At 39.5% G+C, this 20930-nt stretch overlaps 1 protein-coding gene across 6 annotated transcripts in view; it reads left to right on the top strand.

Annotated features, from left to right (window-relative positions):
* Positions 1 to 20930, top strand: part of cntn4 (contactin 4) — a 176126-nt gene that overhangs the window by 52732 nt on the left and 102464 nt on the right. For all 6 annotated transcript variants that reach the window (XM_029113738.2, XM_029113735.2, XM_029113736.2 and 3 more), the window contains 2 exons: positions 4333 to 4462; positions 8220 to 8395. In XM_029113738.2, the coding sequence (XP_028969571.2) occupies positions 4333 to 4462; positions 8220 to 8395 (306 nt within the window). The remainder of the gene's footprint in view (positions 1 to 4332; positions 4463 to 8219; positions 8396 to 20930) is intronic.

Below are 20930 nucleotides of genomic sequence, written 5' to 3'. Positions count from 1 at the left end.
ACCCATCGGTTTCACGGAATAATCGGATGGTTTGTTTGTTTTTCTAACTGGAGAGTGTGTTGAAAGAATGGGACATTTTTTACTTCATTGTCAACACACAGAACGTCCCGCTAAGTAACAAACAAAACTCTTGGAGAATATTGCTTATGAATAGTTGCTAATATTTAAGCCAGGAGACCAGCTAGATATCTTAAGGCCTTTGGCTGATGATAGCCAGCTAGCTAGCTATTTCATGGTATCTAGCTAAGAAGGATGAAGTAGATAAAAGCTAATGGAGCCTGACCTCAGCAGGAACATTTGAATGGACTAAATTAGGATCTTAACAGAAGACTATAAATTAACAAAATGTCTTTACAAAATAACTTTGCTTAACGGAGAGCAGCAGGGCAGGCTGCAATGGTGCAAAGAGGAACACCGACAAGCAAGCGAATAGAGTGTTTAGTAGGCTAGTACAGTGTGCTGTCCTCTGAAATTGAGAAGGTTCCCCTGAGAGATCTATCATCTTATCAGACACATGAATAACTTGTTTCTCTTCAACTGTGTATTTAATGCATTTTGCAGTAAAACGTTTACCCTTTGTTGTTCTTTCAATTCATAGTGTTTGGCATTTAGAATATGTAATTCACAGACAATTTAACATAATCCCTACTTATCTTGGTAACACATTTCAATGTAAACATTGCTACATCCTGTTTTTTGTAACTTTTCTTTTGTGAACTACTGTGCGATTTGGGTACATGTAAGTTGACGTAAGATAAAACAATATTTGGCCATACCTATAGACCTGCATGAGAATGCAGGTCATCCTCAGATATGCAGGTCTATAATGCAATACTGTACCTTTAGGTTAAAGCACTGTAAACGTCCATCTGTGTTTTTACAGTAATTTAACTAATACCAATATAAGACTGGAGGAAACTTACTGTAAACAGTTCTGAATCATTTTATTTAAGCTTGCGTTAAGCCAATCCTACTGTCACATTGCACCCTTGTTGACTATTTGAACCCTCGTTGTCCATTTGAACCCACATTGTCCATTTCAACCCTTGTTGTCCATTTCAACCCTTGTTGTCCATTTCAACCCTTGTTGTCCATTTCAACCCTCGTTGTGCATTTGAATCCTCATTGTCCATTTGAATCCTCATTGTTCATTTGAACCCTTGTTGTCCATTCCAACGCTTGTTGTCCATTTGAACCCTTGTTGTCCATTTCAACCCTTGTTGTCCATTTCAACCCTTGTTGTTAATTTAATTGCTGTTTACCAGTCCATGTGCCAGGATGGGTTACTTACTTGTGTTATGAGCTCACATGCCCGTAGTTGGTCGAGGTTGGAAAATATGATGTGCATCATTAACAACATGCGCCAAATTGTCACTTTCCAGCAGCTCTTGTGGACGACTTAAAAGTGTCAACATGGTTGGATCTGACATTGACTTTCATAACAGAGGCATAGCCTGTTGTAACGCATAGGGCCCTATTTAGAAAACGAAACATGTTTTTTCCTATTTTTCTTTCATTTGATTAAAACCAAAGCATACCCAACTGAAATTCACATCAAACTGTTGAAAAGCAACTAAAAACATTTCAAACAATGATGTTTAAAACAATGGCATTGACACTGAAAGGTCCAAATCACCACTCAAAAGTATTATCTTCCACAAAACAGATACTGTCTTAGACCCATATACATAAAAGACAGATATTACATTGTCGGGGGAATTTCGACTGGGCATATGCATTCTAGGGGTGTCATGTTTACTATTGATTCTAGGGTTAAGATGAATGCATTCAGTGTCAGAAGCTCTAGAGAGCGTCGTCTGCTAAATTACTGAAATGTAAATTTGTTTTATGAAACATAATATTTGGCAATATTATACCTGTGATTACAAATTCCTCGTTCTCATGCTTTTATCAGATCTGTGTCCAACTCCTGGTGATGCCTGTTGAATTAAATATGTCAGTGACTGGGAAAGCCCATCTGTTTGAAAATTACTATTGTGTTGGTGTATCATTTGGTTTAAAAAAAGAATGTACTTTTCACTTTCTGTTACTATAAAGCCATATGAAGCATGTTTGCCAAGCATGTACCTGGCTTGTGCATGCAATGTCATTTCAAAACGAGACTGCAATGTGTTATAATTTTTGTAGAACTAAGTAAGATCATGTTGAAAACTATTAGGCTTTTAATGTAAAACTCAGAAAGGCCTATTTCTTTATTAACTAACACTTCCATTAAAATACTGTTACATTATGTGATTGCACTGTAAAACGTATTGGAGTTAACAGTAATAACTCATAGTTACACTGTTATTACAATGTAATTGAAAATACTACCGAGCTTGTGCCCACAGTCTGTGTACTTTGGTTCAGCCAGTTGGCAAGTACGAGGGACATAAAAAAGGAAAGGAATCCAAGTGAAATAGTTATTCAGATCAGGTCCTGATCCCTGAACCATCTCCAACCACTGCTTTAATTCAAGGGTTTAACCTTTTAACTATAAAATATATCATTAGTTTTGTTAAAATTGAACAATGGTGGAAAATAGGGTGTGTAAAATAAACAACCCTAGTGATGAGATATATTATTAATTTCTAACATTATGTATTGTTTCTTTCTGCTCATGCATTCTCATTTTAAACACAAAAATGAGAATGGGGGGGAGGTATTTTCACATACTGTCACCCTTAACATCAGTTCCAATCCGATGCTGTTTTGAAATCTATACACGTTTAAATCTAGCTCTTTAGCCACACCAGTAGTCATTTTGGAGTTGAAATTGGAATGTATGAGTTGAAAAGAACACCATTACCAACTGTGGAATTTGGGGGTGGATATTAAATGTCATGTGGTTATTTGGCTTCCACTGATCCTGGGGCCCTTGTTAAGGTCAACAGCATGATGAACTTTACCCAGTACCAGGATATTTTGGCCGCAAACCAGAAAGGTGCACATCAAAATCCACAATTAAAGAAATTGTTAATTGACCACATGTTTGAAATTGCAGTTTTTCCAAATTAAATCCCATTAAACACCAGTGGTCTGAAGTGTGACTAAAAGCTATAAAGATTCTGTATGGGGGATAATGAAGTCCAATGTGTTCTCTAGTCTTGAAAAAAACTAAGATAAAAGTCCAGAGATTTCTAGCACCTTTACGCCATTCAAAAAGGTTGTGTATGTGTAAGTGTACTTTGGGGGAAATACCATTCTTCACAGGAAATCAAAATCAAGACTTTTTAGACATTTTGCCTTTAATGAGAGTTGTACAAATGCTATAGCCACAAACACAGTATGTACATTCCCCAGTATGATATTTTGGATCTTGTAGCTCATTTAAACATTGCATTGAGTAATGCAAATCTTTGTGTTTTCAGTCGCTTTATTATTTACTCCACAATGTAGCATTAATACATCCCGCTGCTAAACAGCTTTCCTATTGTGGAGAATAAATAAGTGGCCTGGGTTTCCATTGTGGAGGCGATATCCAACCTGCCTCAATTAAACAGGAACACTGACCTTTGATGTTTTAAACTTTCCAAAGAACTGTTGTGAATATCTTTTAGCCACAGGCAGATCTTTAATAGACCATTTGCTGTTGTTTGTTTCAGAATGACTCCACAGACACTCCACAGTCTACAGTCGCGTCTTGATGGATCTAGTTAGAGTATAAGTCTGCTTTTTCCACAACCTACAGTGAAAATAGCTGGAGATTGTCAGGGTAATGTGGTGTGTAACCCTTGAATCACATCTAATCATATTCTAGGCCAAAGGTAAGAGGGTTACAAAAGCTGTCACTTATCCTTTATGCCGTTGCTTACTGACACTAAAGGCTTTTGTTAAGTCATGAGCAGATAGCCAATTGGATTCCCGGCGGCCCACAGAGTAATGGAGACTTCCGTTCTGTGTGTCATTTCACTGAGAGAATACAAACCACAGTCGAGGTAGGCTAACCGCACGACTAATTGCTTTAACGTCTGCAGGGATGCAACTTCTCCAATAGCACTCAGAGAAAAAACGTAAACAGGACGCAAGCTGACAAAGCCGTATAAAAATGCGTCCCGACCGTTGCCGTGTATAAATCAGGAGCTATCCCATTACCGTCTAAATAGCTTCTGAAGACACGTCACACCTGCGATAATTCTTGTCCATGTGCGGCAGTGCCGTGACAGGTTGGGCGAATTGATATGTTTGGTCTGCTTGTGGTTTGGCCCTCTAATGGCTTTACCAGGTTTGGCCTGTTCGCTGCCTCTGACTAATTGCCTGTTTTGCAAGCAGGTTTGGTGTCCGAGTCTGAGTGGGCGCTGAGTGTTGTCGTCTCCTGCTTGTCCTCTACAGAGAGCCTGCTGCAGAGCCTGGCGTTCACCAAGCAGCCCGGCAGCATCGTTTTCCCTGTGGATTCCCAGGAGAGCAACAGGGAGGTGATGTTCAGCTGCGAGGCCCAGGGAAGTCCGCCTCCTCTTTACCGGTGAGTTTGGACACCGCTCGTGTCTCCCGCCTACGTCAGCCTCTGCCCGTACTGTTGTGATCGGTCATTACACTTTATTTTCATTTTTATTCTATTGTAACCCGCTGATTACCGAAATCAAATGACACAAATATATTTTATACCTTATAAAACATTTTCTTGCCCACTTTTGATTTCTTTAACTGAAAACACGTACAGGAGTTACAGAACAATGAATTCCTCTGGTGATATCCGGTGTGTTCAAAAGTATTGAGGCCGATTCTCTCTTCGTCCGCACGGTTCATTAGTCTATTGAAAGGTTAGTATGTTGTATCTCTGGCAGCTACAAGGTTCAAATCAATCACGTTTGCTCGCTGAAATAGCTGGGGTGAGATTTAGAAGGATTGGTACATTTAATACTTGGGACTGAGCCAGCTTAAAGGATGACCTAATCAGCTGTTTCCTGTCAAGGTCACTGTACACTCCTAGCAGAGAAAACACAAAGCCTGGGCATGGATCGGCTGCTGGCCTGACTTACTGACTGTCTTCCTGTGGGCAGCTGCTGACTAAATCAACTTCAAAGTTCATTAACTGCCCGTCACACAGTCGTACACTGGTGACTGGTGACCAAACAGGTTGGGCATTTAACGTGACTCATCCTCCGCTTGAAAACATTGTGTGTGTGTGTGTGTCCCTACAAGCATAAAGCTTTTAAGAGAATATTTACCCTGGACAGAGTGATTCTCGTTCTCTGCTGCTGGGTCTGTTTGTTTTTACCCTAAATAAAAGTTCCATGCAGAAGGCTAAAGGGAACGAACAGGCAGTGGAACATTCTAGGAAGTTGTTAGCCAGATGGCATGGGATTATGGTGCTATATGGTCATCTGGTTGGAACACGATTGCATGAAGTATGTGATTAACAGACAGAGCTGCTGTTTCAGTGTGCCCCTTTAGAATGAGTGAGGGTAAATGACATTATTAGATTATCTGAGACATGTACCTAGACTTGATTTGATGTATTGCTCCATGTGTTGTAACTGTGATATTAGCCATCTCAGTACTGCACAAGAGTCATCGCCAGGTGGATGTCTGCCGACGAGACCGTGGATTGTCATCGTAGTGTCTTGACCTGACTCACTTATTTCCTTTCTGCAGAACGCACTTTATGGAGCTTAATACCGACCTCAAAACAAGTGGAATTGTGTGTTTTCTGATTTTACCATAACAGTCAGAATGGATCGCTCATCCGATACACCCCTTCCTGCTACAAAAATACTCTGACACTCCAAAACTAGCAATTTTCAATCTGTCATTTCTTTTTCTTAAGACACATGCACTGCATGTGAAAATTAGAGGGTGCCGGATGTTGATGGATTGACAGTGATCTTCTTTTGAAGGCTAGTAAACTCTGCAGTCGTTGTGATTTGTAACTAGATAACACACTCACATACAGTGCATCACTCAAGATATTTTCTCTGGCCCAATTTGCTCTCTCTTAATGTCTTAGAGAGACGCGAATAAGAGATGAAATGAAAACTGTCAGTAAAATAATTTACAGGCATGTGATATTCAAATTCCTTGGCTCTATTGAGCTCTTTCATTGTGGATGTGTTCCTCACTGTCTCTGTTGAATGATAATACACAAATGATGAATAAGCTTCTTTAGTTTTTTTTATGGATTTTTTTTTCTCCCTGAAACAAAAATAGCACTTAGTAACAACATACATAATTGCCTAGCTCATATCATAGCCGATGATGACCTTTTTCTCTGGGATATCTAGGTTCTTGTTAGAAACTGTTCTCTTCCTATCAATTTCAGGTTCTCGTCTTTGAAAGGCTCAGTCTTAGGCTAGACTCACTACTGTGCAGTGAAATATTAATGTTTCTACTTGTTTTTCTTGCATTGGAAGTTAGTGAATGGCTGGAGTTGCCTTTTAAGACAGTCGGTAAGGACCTTCATACTTTGTGTATGTATGTGTGTGCGTGTGCATGTGTGTGTGTATGTGTGTGTGGGGAGTAATGAGGCTCTAGAGACCGGGGACTTGTGTATTGACTGTAAGGCTGGTTTGGAGAAGGCATGTTAATGAATATGAACCATTATATATCCACAGTGTCTGCAGCACTAGCCTGCAAAGTACTTAAAGGCATGTCTATGAAGATGTTGTTTGTACAAGCAGTGCTAGCCCCATAACCACTATGTATTTAACGGTGCGGCCATGTTTTATTCTGTACATAAGAAGAAAGCCACAGGGAAATGTTTGTAATTGTGTATTTTTTTGTGAAATACATTTTTGTTACTCAAACAATAATCTATAACATCCGACTAAGGTGTTTTTTTTGTTTAGTAGTTATCGCCATTGCAGAAGAACAATAAGTTGAACCTAACTCCTCCCCACTTTATAGTCACTAAAAGAAAAGCCACAGTTTGAATATAGGGACTTGATGTAGTGAGCAGTTTCTTAAATGAAAGAGAACAAAACACAGAAACAAATTTATATTGAATGTAATGGTTTTTTCATTTTATAGAGGTCTGTTTATTCGTTTTTGTCTTTATATTAGGCCTCATCCAGAAAAAGATGCATTTGGTGAAGCAGTGCTACACCAACTTAATGGAGATATTCTTAGAAATGCCTTGACAAATTTAACCTATTTGTTGAGCTGTTTGGAATCCATAAAGGCAATCAATTATTCTCCTCACTCCAAAGACATAATCAGCGACTAATCGCCTTGGACCCCTAATCATGATTTGCATCGGCCATTTCCCAATAAAGTCATTAAGAATACCTATCAGGCTTACCCATCTATGAAATGCCCCCTTTTTTTTCCCCCTTTTTTTTCCCGGACATAAGTGTTGATAATCACCTACACTTATCAAAGCGTTTCGTTGTCAATACGATGTGGAAAATGTGGGTTCATACCTCCGTGTCTGGTATTCGGTCTTGGTATCGTAAATGGCCGTTCTGCTCTGTGTGGAGGGATTGAGGAATATGCTGTCTTCAGAAGTGAATTATACCCTTCACTGATCACCTCTACCGGCAATGATAATCTCCTAGCCTGGTGTAGAATGCAAAAGTGCAGAATGCATGGTGCTTGCCATTAGTTTTAATTGCTGCACCGTAATGATTAAGCTGCATTTTTATGCTGTTTGACTGGGTGTCTAGCAAGATGGATTGCTACGGAGGCTGTGTATTCTTGGTGGTGGTGGGGGGGGGGGTCTACTCGGCTCTGTGGCGCGCTGGACGTCAGTGTGGTTCACTGGCTAGATGAATGCTAAGCTTCAGGGCACGGTTTAGGGCCTCACCTGACCCCTTCATCCTTTTATTGAAAAGGATTTAATCAGTTTAAGGTATAATCAGCATTTTTGTATTTGTCAAAATGTAATCCTGTCCAAAATGTACGTGATCTACAGTAGAATGGAGTTCAAATCCAATTTCAGTATTTACGACCCTAATCGGTTTCCGTACATATGCCATGGATATGTAGGGTGAAGCGACGTCTTTTGAAATCGTCTTGAGTTGCATTAATTTAATTAATGACATTAGAGACAAGGTTTTGTGTTGTCCTTTCTGCCTCTGCAGACCTGCACCTTTTGGTACTTTGAGCTTTGCTACTTATAAAAGTGTTTTTAGAGGGATTTTTTCGTTAAGTTATCTAAAACCTATTCATATTTTATTAAAATCGATTAAGGATGTATACACTGAAAGTATTCTTTAAAGGTGCGATTTTCATATTCCTTTTGAAATGTTCTGGATCTAAGTCCTTATTCATTTTGTTTCTAGGTGGAAACTGAATGGCACTGCAATCACTCCAAAATCAGGCTCCCACTACAGCCTGTCTGGAGGCAACCTTAGGATCAGCCATTTGAACAAAGACCAGGACGCTGGAACATATCAGTGCCTCGCCTCCAACTCTTTTGGGACCATTGTGAGCCGGGAGGCCAGTCTAACCTTTGCATGTAAGTCACTAACTATCTCTTGTTCCCTCTGATCAAAAGTACTAGCCAGCATATAAAAGACGTCAGTGGGACTTGCGATAGTGCCTGGAGTCCCATCTGATAAAATGATCAACATGGAAATGTTTCCGTTGGTAGCGCAGCGGTACTCTGACTCCACGCTCTGCCAGAGTTCAGATCTTAATCCTGCTGGAGGTGAAACGGGAAGTTTCACTTCTCCCACACAACTAACTCTCCGTTACTTTCCCCCGGGTTGGATGTTTCACATACTGCATCTACGGTATGTAACACAGGACACCCTCTCTAAGGTGTCCAGTTAAAGAGTGTTTTTGCACCATGATAGTTTTATTTAGAGGAACAAAACTTGAGGCCAGATATGCATCGGGAATAGTGTTAAGAGGTGAAAATGGAATTTGTTGCATGTCACCTTCTGAGGGAACGTGAAACATTCTTCCCAGAGACACTCACTGTGACTTCACTGAGGACTATTGTCAATGTCACTCAATCTGAATCGGAGTTGAATGAGGGGGGATTTTGTCCTTCTAGCTCCAATCCAAATCAGACAGAACATTTTGTAATTGGGAAACAGCAGGAATATATCCAACAATAGCGCTTGTTCCAGCCATAGTACTTCATTGAAGACTACTATGTTAGTTACCAGGTAAACCACATAATGAGTCCATACGACTTCCAGGTCAGCTGACTTGCCAAACATGCGGGTGTTGTTCCTTGGGTACAGCGGGAGTTGATCATTGATAGTGTGAATTGAATATCGTATTAATGTCTGAATGTCATTTAAATGACTGTATTTTAAATTACCTCAAAGTGTCTGAGCAGCAGTTGCATTATAGTGAGTAAATACACTTTTTTTATTTAGTCTTTTAGCCTTTATTTCATTGGGGAATCCTATTGGTCCACATTCTCTCTTGCAGATGAAACATGAATTACAGAAATGCAATCTTAAAAAATTAATAAAATAAAAATTGTTATTTCATTAGAAATCAGTTCGTCAGCTTACCGAACTGCTCTAGAGGAGCCAACACATAACGTTTATTAACATTTTGAACATAATTCCGCAAATAAGGTGCAAGAATACTTACCTCAGTATAGATCAGAGGAATTTACAGAATTTCCCATCTCTGGGACTGATACATTATGTCTAAAAGTTTTCTAAGTGATTTATAAAAATAATGTTTTATACAGTATGGGAAGCATAGCCAGTTCTCAGCATATATAATAATTATTATCCTAATGTCAAAATCTTTGCAAAACATTATGAAAGACAAATTACAGTACAATATGACAAAGATAGCCTTGGTGTGTTTAACTGACAGACTGTTTAGCTCTTTTCTTATAGATTAAGAGAAACTCAATGGTCCCTACTGCTCCTCCAGTTATTGCACAACCTCACATGACAACACTGAAGTGAGTGATGGCTTCTTCAGATTGAATTCTGAGGCCCCATGGTGGAGGGCAAAGCTGTCCCCATCCCTCATGGGCCATTTGTTTTGTCCCTTGGCCCGGCTCAGTCGTACTACTGAGTAGGAATCATTTGAATCCGTAGGGTTTCAAACTCCACTGTCACTGTAGGGAGATACAATGGCAGTTTCATCAATTGCCCATTCCTGACCTTACCAGTCTTGGGTTGTTGTCACATAGTAAGGCGTGCGTCTATGAGCGGGCGTCATCTGTCTTCTTTATTACTCTTGGTGTAGCTTAATTAACTCCACATGATGATTGAATGGTACGGTTCCAGAGGACTGGGGCCGCTGATATTATTAGAGTGTATCCTGCAATTTGTTGGAGTAGAGATGAGCTTCATGTCAACATTGCCAAATCAGTCCCTGATAATTATCAGTTTTTTAGAGATGATTAGACTGTGAAATCAGTGCCGAAATAATTAAAACATTGAATGAATTCCATAAGAAAAGGGGACATTTATAGGATCATATGATATGTGATAGTGAATTGGTGCAAGGTCAGTTTTGCTAAAAATAAAAAAATCTATCCATGTGCAAATTAAATGAATGAAATTTGTTATATCACTAAGAATTAATTATATGGCGATACGCATCAATCAATACCATCTTCTTCCACAGAAGCGTATCGAAGGTTTTCTGTTAAAGTGTTTGACACTATGACCTTTTATTATTTTGCTGGAGCCTTGGTAAGTTGAGATAATGAAATGGGAGCCAGAACATTCAACATCAAATAGTCCCCAAGCTCTAAGATACACAATTGTTTTCCTCCAAAACCATAAGTGTGTCACGGTACGGTGAGCAGCAACGCCACCGTTCCATACACTCTCACTTCCCATCACATATGAACACATCCCGAACTTGTTTTGTCACATGTCTTAATCATGCACATCAGGTCCCTATCTACTCATTAGTATGTGTTTAAATGTTTCCCCTCTGCTCCCCACACAGTGGATCAGTGTTGTCGTCGTCATTGGATGTCGTTGTGCGTGTGTGTGCGCGTGTGCGCGTGTGCGCGTGTGCGCGTGTGCACGCGTGTGCGTGCGTGCGCGTGTGCACGCGTGTGCACGCGTGTGCGTGCGTGCGTGTGTTGCTGTTACATGTAAGTCTTTAGAACCTTATGTACAGTCGTTTTTGCTGCTGAAGTCAGCCATTTACTTTTGTTGTTTGGTCGTGCGTGGTATTTGTTTTATTAAAAACCAAAACCAACCACATTTCGCCTGCGCCTGGTTCCTTACTCCCGCAGCACCCCACATTACTGACAAAGTACCTATAATTTTTACAACCAAATAAAATAGAATTTACAGCGACTTCCTTATAATATGGAGGGGGAAAATAGTGCACAGTAGTGCAGTGTGTCCAAGCTGAAAAGTTGGATTCACCAGTAAAAAAAGGTTTCTGATGCATTTACATTATGGTCTTTTAGCACTCTCTGATCCAGAAGAACTATACTCATGAGGGATAAAAGCTGTAAAATTGGCACATCGTGTGGAATTCTGTATGTACCCTGACATATGTCACAATTACATATACTCCTAATGCTGTTTTTAGGATTTCAAAATGTTTTTGCTTTTAAGGAAAATTGGTTTGCTTTAATTGCACAGGGCTGTATTTCCCCAAACATTTGTAGCATTTTCATATTATGGTGTAGGTTTAGTTACTGAGTCATTTACTGAAGTCTTCTTGGTAATGTGGCTCTTAACCATTGCACAACACCAAGAGTAATCTACTTGTTTAAACTTTTGTTAGATGCTTTTTTGACTTTGTGTACATTTATTCTAGTCTTTATTACAATTATTGTAAGATCAACATTTATAATAGACTTTGACCACCAATAACTAGTACGAGTTGCCAAAGTATTTGCAAATGTTTCACACAAACAAGGCATTTGCTTTGAATGAAAACAGAAGATTGCATTAAAATAAATAGGCTACATCCATCTTACTGAAATCAATACATTATCAATCTTGATGTGGAGCTATGCAACTATGTGCAATTTCTGACACATTTTTGCCATACTAGTGCACTTTGCAACTAGTTGCTAGCTTTTCTGGTAGGCTCCTGGTAAAATTTGCCAAAATGTAAACTTTGCACAAATTACATCTGGTTACTAAATCCCTATTGGCCACTACATTTTTTTTACTTTGGTAGACGTGATCCAAAACTGTCTTACTTAAAGATACTTAACACAAATGGACCTGCATGCTCTTATAGTCAGAAAAAGTAATTTACCACCAGTTTTTAATAATCTAGCCTTCATTTCCACACATACAAGCATTATAAAATGAGTTAACAGTAAGCATGTCTTTTGTCAGATCCAGTTGTTGTTTGTAGCAGAGGATTACACAACGTTGTTGGTAGTCTGTCACCTGTCTTGATTTGACCAAGTCATCCAGCCATATGATGTGTTTCTTTTGGGTTAATGATGTTTGTGTAGGTCATTCAAACAATAGAGCTTGGCTGAAATATTGTTCTAATTGACTAGCTAGCATATATGCAAACATTACATAGACAAGCTATAGGCGGACTTTGCAGACATTCTCACTTAATAATGTAGTTATTGCTTCATATCTTGAATCCATGGTGAACACAAGTGATCAAAGCACTCGTTTTGTGGCTTGTGCATCTAACTGGAGGACCAGTTGGAAAAGTTTTTCTCCTTTAAAATTACATTGGTCTGAATGGGATTAAACACACTGTGACAATCATGGTGGAATACATCACATCAGTCTGTAGGTCTAAAATTTAGGGGCTACAACAAGGACTAGCAGTAGTGTGTAATTATTGTTATTTGACAACACCACAAGACTCATCGACATTACTTTTAAAACGCCTGGATTCAATATTACATGTTCTGAAATCCTCTGAACATTTTCCATCAAAGTACATTGGTGTGTGGAAACAAAACCATTATCATGGGCAGCAGGGTAGCCTATTAGTTAAAGCATCTGAAAAATTGATCGTTCTGTCCATTAGCAAGTGAGTAAACGCTATTTGCTCCCAGGTTGTTGGTGAAAATGTTCTCACACTTCGTAAAAAAAGATGAAGAAAGAATATGTATATACACTCACCTAAAGGATTATTAGGAACACCATACTAATACTGTTTGAGCCCTTTCGCCTTCAGAACTGCCTTAATTCTACGTGGCATTGATTCAACAAGGTGCTGAAAGCATTCTTTAGAAATGTTGGCCCATATTGATAGGATAGCATCTTGCAGTTGATGGAGATTTGTGGGATGCACATCCAGGGCACGAAGCTCCTGTTCCACCACATCCCAAAGATGCTCTATTGGGTTGAGATCTGGTGACTGTGGGGGCCATTTCAGTACAGTGAACTCATTGTCAATCAATCAATCAAATTTATTTATGAAGCCCTTTTTACAACAGCAGTTGTCACAAAGTGCTTTACAGAGACACCCGGCCTTAAACCCCAAGGAGCAAACAACAGTAGTGTTGAATTTCAGTGGCTAGGAAAAACTTCCTAAGGTCGAATTTTAGGAAGAAACCTAGAGAGGACCCAGGCTCAGAGGGGTGACCAGTCCTCTTCTGGCTCTTTTGTCATGTTCAAGAAACCAATTTGAAATTTTTCGAACTTTGTGACATGGTGCATTATCCTGCTGGGAGTAGCCATCAGAGAATGGGTACATGGTGGTCATAAAAAGATGGACATGGTCAGAAACAATGCTCAGGTAGGCCGTGGCATTTAAACGATGCACAATTTGCACTAAGGGGCCTAAAGTGTGCCAAGAAAACATCCCCCACACCATTACACCACCACCACCAGCCTGCACAGTGGTAACAAGGCATGATAGATCCATGTTCTCATTCTGTTCACGCCAAATTCTGACTCTACCATCTGAATGTCTCAACAGAAATCGAGACTCATCAGACCAGGCAACATTATTCCAGTCTTCAACTGTCCAATTTTGGTGGGCTTGTGCAAATTGTAGCCTCTTTTTCCTATTTGTAGTGGAGATGAGTGGTACCCGGTGGGGTCTTCTGCTGTTGTAGCCCATCCACCTCAAGGTTATGCATGTTGTGGCTTCACAAATGCTTTGCTGCATACCTTGGTTGTAACGAGTGGTTATTTCAGTCAAAGTTGCTCTTCTATCAGCTTGAATCAGTCGGCCCATTCTCCTCTGACCTCTAGCATCAACAAGGCATTTTCGCCCACAGAACTGCCGCATACTGGATGTTTTTCCCTTTTCACACCATTCTTTGTAAACCCTAGAAATGGTTGTGCGTGAAAATCCCAGTAACTGAGCAGATTGTGAAATACTCAGACCGGCCCGTCTGGCACCAACAACCATGCCACGCTCAAAATTGCTTAAATCACCTTTCTTTCCCATTCTGACATTCAGTTTGGAGTTCAGGAGATTGTCTTGACCAGGACCACACCCCTAAATGCATTGAAGCAACTGCCATGTGATTGGTTGATTAGATAATGAGAAGTTGAACAGGTGTTCCTAATAATCCTTTAGGTGAGTGTATATACATACTGCTCAAAACAATTAAGAGAACAGGTAATCATCACAGTATAACCCCTAGTCATTTAAACTTCAGGGATATCAATCTGTCCAGTTACGAAGCATAAGCGATTGTGAATCAGTGTAACCTATTTTGGTCCAAATGAAAGTGACCACAGGTGCATTTGAGAGGCAAAAGCAGGACAACCCCCAAAAAGGGAATGATTTTGCAGGTGGTGGACACAGACAATTGCTCTCTCCTTAACCTTCTTGATTGATTCTTCTCTAGTTTTGAGTTTTGCTAGTGCCCTTGTCAATACTGGTAGCATGAGGCGGCACCTGCTACCCATTCAGGTTGCACAGGTAGTCCAGCTCCTCCAGGAAGGCACATCCATATGTGCCGTCGCAAGAAGGTTTGCTGTCTCTGTCAATACTGTCTCAAGATCATGGAGGAGATACCAGGAGACAGGGTGTTACACGAGGAGAGCACTGCCAGAGCCCTACAAAAAGACCTCCAGCAGTCGGTTACAGACTGCATAAGGGTGGCATGAGGGCACAATGTCCTCTAGTCGGAGCTTTGCTCACAGCTAAGCACCGTGCAACTCGATTGCCATTCGCCAGAGATCACCAGAATTGAGGTTCACACCTGCTCATCACAGTGTGACAGGCATGAAAAGAGTCTGGAGACACTTATGCTTATGCTACCTGCAACATTATTGGTGTATCGGTGCATCCGATGCCGCCAAGTAGCACAACAATGTCCAGGAGCTCACTGATGCCCTGGGAGGAGATCCCCCAGGACTTCATCTGCTGTCTCATAAGGAGCACCAGGAGTTATCAGGAGTCCATTATGGCACCTGGGGGCCATACACACTACTGAGTCACATTATGAGTTGCTGTGATGAAGTTCGGTCATTTCCATGGACCGTTGTTACGTAATTTTGCTCTCAACTCATTACACAATGTACAGTAAAGGTTGTGAACCTAATAATAGATTTAGTTCATCGAGACCGGATTTGTGATTTCAGTATTCTGCTGAAAAAAAGGAGGGAATACTGAAATCACAAATCACAAAGCTCTGGAAGAAATTAAGCTCTGAAACTGATAATCACGCTGTTAAATTATCAGTTTCTCTGGTTTTAGGTATATGTTTGAGTAAAATGAACAGTTTTGTTTTATTCTATATAACTACTGACAACATTACTCCCAAATTCCAAATAAAAATATTGTCATTTAGAGTATTTATTTGTAGAAAATAACAACTGGCATTGGTAAATGGAGTTGATTTTAATGCACAGCTCAAGTGGTGCACAGCTCTAGTGGTAAATAATATCGTTGATATTTCATTTTGTGAATAATTATTTAGCCTAATACATTTGTAGAATATTAATCTTCAGTAAAATAAGCAGATAAAATTCGTAGGATGTGGAGTCGTAGGATGTGTAATATGTTTGTTGAATTGGTAATTGGTGACTAGTAAACAGTATCCTTGGTATTTTGTTTGGTGAATAATTATTTTGCATTATACATTTGTAGATTTACATTTTAGATTTACATTTGATGAATTAGCCTACACAATAAGCTGAATCTCCTATTGAAAAACAATCATATGTGATAAGTAGCCTATATGGTTTGTATGATGTTTCAATAACTGCCTAATTAAGTTTTTGAATGGTCATGGAAATCTTGTATTTCATTTGTAAGTTCATTCAAGGTAAATAGTCTATAAAAAGTTTTGTGAGTTTCTAATTCTGGCAGTGGAAAAATTTAATATACGCCTATTTAGGAAAAGTCATGTGTGGAGGGTGTATCTTTCAAAATGACAGTTTTATTTTATTTGCAAACTCAAACACCAATTCACGTAGGCATTTGACACTCTTGGTGTTAAACCCTATATTCAATAGAAAATAGTACAAAGACAACATAAAATGTTGAAACTGAGACATTTTGTTGTTTCTTGAAAATGAAATCACAAGTACTTATCACTACGTATCACAATGTAAAACTGCAAAGAGTTTGGGGAACTCCTCATCTACAGTACATAATATCTTTAAACGATTCAGATATTCCAGAGAAATCTCTGTATCCAAGGGACAGGACCGAAAACCAATATTGGATGGCCGTGATCTTTGGGCCCTCAGGTGGCACTGCATTAAAAACAGACATGATTCTTTAGTGGAAATCACTGCATGGGCTCAGGAACATTTCCGAAACAATTTTTTTTTAACACTGTTCATCGTTGCATCCACAAATGCAAGTTGAAACTCTACCATGCAAAGAAGTGACCATACATAAACAAGATCCTGTAATGAATGAGTCGTAGAGAGATGGGTTGCAGGTTCCAAACATGAAGCATTGGTAGTTTTATTGGCAGTTGGCACTTCCAAGCAAGGGCAAGGCAAAAAGCAGAATTTAATTGTCAGACAAGGGGTCCAAACCGGCACGTCAGATCGAGAGGCGAACTATACAAAATCACAAGACTAAATTGAAGTAGGCAGGTAACAAAGCTGGGGTCAGAACACGGGATATCAACAATGCTAGGCTTCAAAAGCAGAATGCTAAATAAAAGGCTCAGTATGAATGAAAGACAATCAGAACCTCACAAAGGAGCTACAAAATAACTGACCTATATAGTAACCAAACGAGAGCAGGTAAACAGAATCACAGGTGAAACTCATTAGGACTAATACAGGGAAGAGGTCTATGTTCAAAACAACTAAGAAACACTAAAAAGCACAAAACAAAACCATAAAGCCCAATGAAGAAAATAAAGGATCTAAGAATGCAACATCCAAAACATAAGAACGATAACAAGGAAAGGACAAATAACAAGGAAAACCCCAGACGTTACAGATCCAGAACTGCCGCCGCCTTCTTTGGACCTGAGCTCATTTAAGATGGACTAAAGCGAAGTAAAAAAATATTTTTGAGAATCATGGATGCAGGCACCGTTAATGCTGAACAGTATATACAGGTTTTGAAGCAACAAATGCTGCCATCAAGAATTTCCCTGAAACATATTTTTCAGGGAAGGCCTTGCTCATTTCAGCATGACTCCGTAGTAAAAGAGTCTGGGTGCTGAACAGGCCTGCCTACAGTCCAGACCTGTCACCCATTGAAAACATTTGGCCCAATATGAAACAAAAAATATGACAATGGAGACCCTGAACTGTTTAGCAGCTGAAATCCTAGATCAAGCAAGAATGGGAATACATTTCACTTTCAAAACTACAGCAATTGGTCTCCCTAGTTTCCTAAACTCTTACAGAGTGTTGTTAAAAGAAGAGGTGATGCAACACGGTGGTAAACACTGTGTTGCTGACATCGAATTCAAAATGGGCATGTATTTTTCCAAAAACAATAACATTTCTCAGTTTAAAAATGTAGTATGTTGTCTTTTTACTATTTACAATTAAATAGAGGGATACATTATTTGCACATCATTTCATTCTGTTTTTATTTGCATTTTACATTATACAGGTGCATCTCAAAACATTTTATATTGTGAAAAGTTCATTTCTTTCCATTATTCAAATCAAAAAGTTGCACATTCATATATTCTAGATACATTACACATAAAGTGAAACATTTCAAGCCTTTTTTGTTTCAATCTTGATGATTTTGACTATCCATGACAGCTCATGGAAATAAAAAATCTAGTGTCTCAAAATATTAGAATAAAACATTTACATCAGCTAATTTACTCCCTGAGCCTTCAGTACACACAACCAGTATCATGGGGAAAACTGCTGACTTGACAGTTGTCCAGAAGACACTCATTGACACCCTCCACAAGGAGGGTAAGCCACAGAAGGTCATTGCTGAAAGGGCTGGCTGTTTGCAGAGTGCTGTTTCAAAGCATATTCATGGAAAGTTGACTGGAAGGGAAAAGTGTGGTAGGAAAAGGTGCACAAGCAACAGGGATGACCGCAGCCTTGAGAGGATTTTCAAGAATAGCCGATTCAAAAACGTGGGTGAACTTCACAAGGAGTAGACTGAGGCTGGAGTCAGTGCATCCAGAGCCAACATTGCACAGTCCAGGAAAGGGGCTACAAGTGTTGCATTTCTAGTGTCAAGCCACTCCTGAACCAGAGACAGTATCAGAAGCTTCTTACCTGGGCGAAGGAGAACAATAATTGGACCGTTATTCAGAGGTCCAAAGTCTTCTCTTCAGATGAAAGTACATTTTGCATTTAATTTGGAAATCACAGTCCCAGAGTCTGGAGGAAGAGTGAGGAGTTTCTTGAAGTCCAGGGTGAAGTTTCCACAAGTCCAGACTCAAAGCCACCCCTACCAGGAGATTTTAGAGCACTTCATGCTTCCATCTGCTGACAAGCTGTATGGAGGTGCTGAGTTCCTTTTCTAGCCGGACTTGGCACCTGCCCACAGTGCCAAAACAACTGGTAACTTGTTTGCTGCCCATGGTATTAATGTGGTTGTTTGGCCAGCCGACTTGCCTAACCATAGAGAATCTATGGGGTATTGTCAAGAGGCAAATGGTATACACCAGAGCTGAAGGCCGCTATCAAAGCAACTTGGGCTTCCATAACACCTCAGCCGTGCCACAGGCTGATTGCATCCATGCCACGCCAGATTGATGCAGTAATTCATGCAAAAGGAGCCCCGACCAAGTATGGAGTGCTTAAGTTAACATACTTAGGAAACATTTGCAGGTGATTTGAGATATTTAGCTGATTAGAGCTCTTCTCAGGTCGACATTTCTGCATTATAACCAGCCCAGATTGCAGACATAGGTTTTGTTTATAACCTATGTGTGCAGTTTGTTAAACAATTGCCCTTTTCCAAGTTGATCTATTACATCAGGCTGTCATGGCCCTGAAATTTCATCCGTTAAATTTCCACAATAGCTGTTAGCATCTATTTGTAGTCCACGTAATCTAAATAAAAGGTTACTGGTCGCTAATCCAATAGTTACTATCTTCTTCCATTGTGTTCTTTATCAAGGCACCAAGTACAATAATTGCTATGTTAGGTCATTGTATAAAACACATTTCAGCCCTTCTATATGGAAAGCTGCTGGTTGAGTGAGTTGAGCACTCCAGGAGGTCTGTACCTCTCTACAATGTTAAACCTTCTTCTAGAATAGAACTTACTTTCTCAGTATCAATTAAAACATAGCAAAACTTAGTAAACATGTAAGGAATAACCAAAAATGTGCTCCCTGCACCATTTTACCCACTTACTCCATAATGCATGAGATTAATATGATTACTTCTAATGAAATATCACACAAACCGAACAGTAACATTCTCAGAGTCACTTATTCATCCCATCAAATTAGTTCTTTCTTAGCTAAAACAAATCAAAATGGTAAGATGTATTCTACTCAACCATAATCATGTTACATTTTGTATAAAACAAACTTTCTTTCCAAAACCCAAATTAGACAAACACTGTGAATGGACACTAAGGGATGCTGATTTTAACAGATGCCAATTATCTGTTATAACTGTGGAAACAGAAAAACTAAATTCTTCATGTAACTGTTTAAATACCTATTTAATTCGCTTTGAACTTTAATTTCAAGTATTTTCCATTATAGATAATCATTTCATTCCTCCCCACTGCTTTCACGACAGAGTCAACGGAAAACGACTCCATGCGTGAAAGCAGAAAATCGATTGTTGGGATTCATCTAACATTCATTCAGTAAAAAGTCGCAAAACCGAATATCCATCAAAAACAAAATTTTAAATGACAAAAACCCAACATCCATAAACCAAATCAAAACAACAAATGTGCCACACGTTCGCTCGTGTGAAGGAATTATAAACCATCTAACCCATAAACAAAGTGGTCTCACCCAGTGAAACTCCCAAATAAGTACATGAATATGTGCATTTCCACAGGCAATGGCCAAACCAAGTTGAGACAACACTAACATCATGACTCGAATTAACATCCTAAAGTTTAGGGAATTTTCCCAACTTAGATGTATGTCTATGTTATTCAAAATAGTGGTGATCAGCCAAAATCAAACCCACAAGTTTCATGCTTATTTCATGCACAGACATCAAGATTGTTCTAGTTATTAACAATGGTGGATGACTGTAGGTCTCTACCCTCACTACAAGTAGGTTTCAAAACCATACATTTTGACATTAAGCTATTGAAAGGAGAATACATGTAGCTTCCTCTTAACATTTGATTAACACAAAACTGAACATACTCATGTTGGGGAAATTACCACAGGTGAGAACAGGCAGAACCCTCGAATGTAACCCTTAGTGCTAAGCTAGTTTGATTTGAGGGGAAAGGTTGGTAAAGGCCAACCCAGGGGGTCTGCCCCCCTTCCTGGAGCCAAGGAAAGTTTACACACAAAAACATGACATTATCTTCAGACTGTCTGTAGTAAGAGACGTCATGCGCCCAACCTAGCTGATATCCCACGTTAACTGAAGGTTCAGAGTTATTGCTCTGCCCATCTAATATTGTTGCTGTTTGTAAAAAAAAATTGCTTATCTTATCAACACAGCAACAGTAGGGGGAAAAAATATCAAGAAAGGCCAAGCTAACAGAGAACAGATGCATGAAATCACTAAAATCAAGGAACAATCAGGGAGTGATCCCCA

The sequence above is a fragment of the Esox lucius genome, chromosome 17 (genome assembly GCF_011004845.1).
Source record: "Esox lucius isolate fEsoLuc1 chromosome 17, fEsoLuc1.pri, whole genome shotgun sequence".
Taxonomy (NCBI): Eukaryota; Metazoa; Chordata; class Actinopteri; order Esociformes; family Esocidae; genus Esox; species Esox lucius.
The sequence above is the reverse complement of the archived record's forward strand: the minus strand, read 5'-3'. Positions and strand labels throughout refer to the sequence as shown.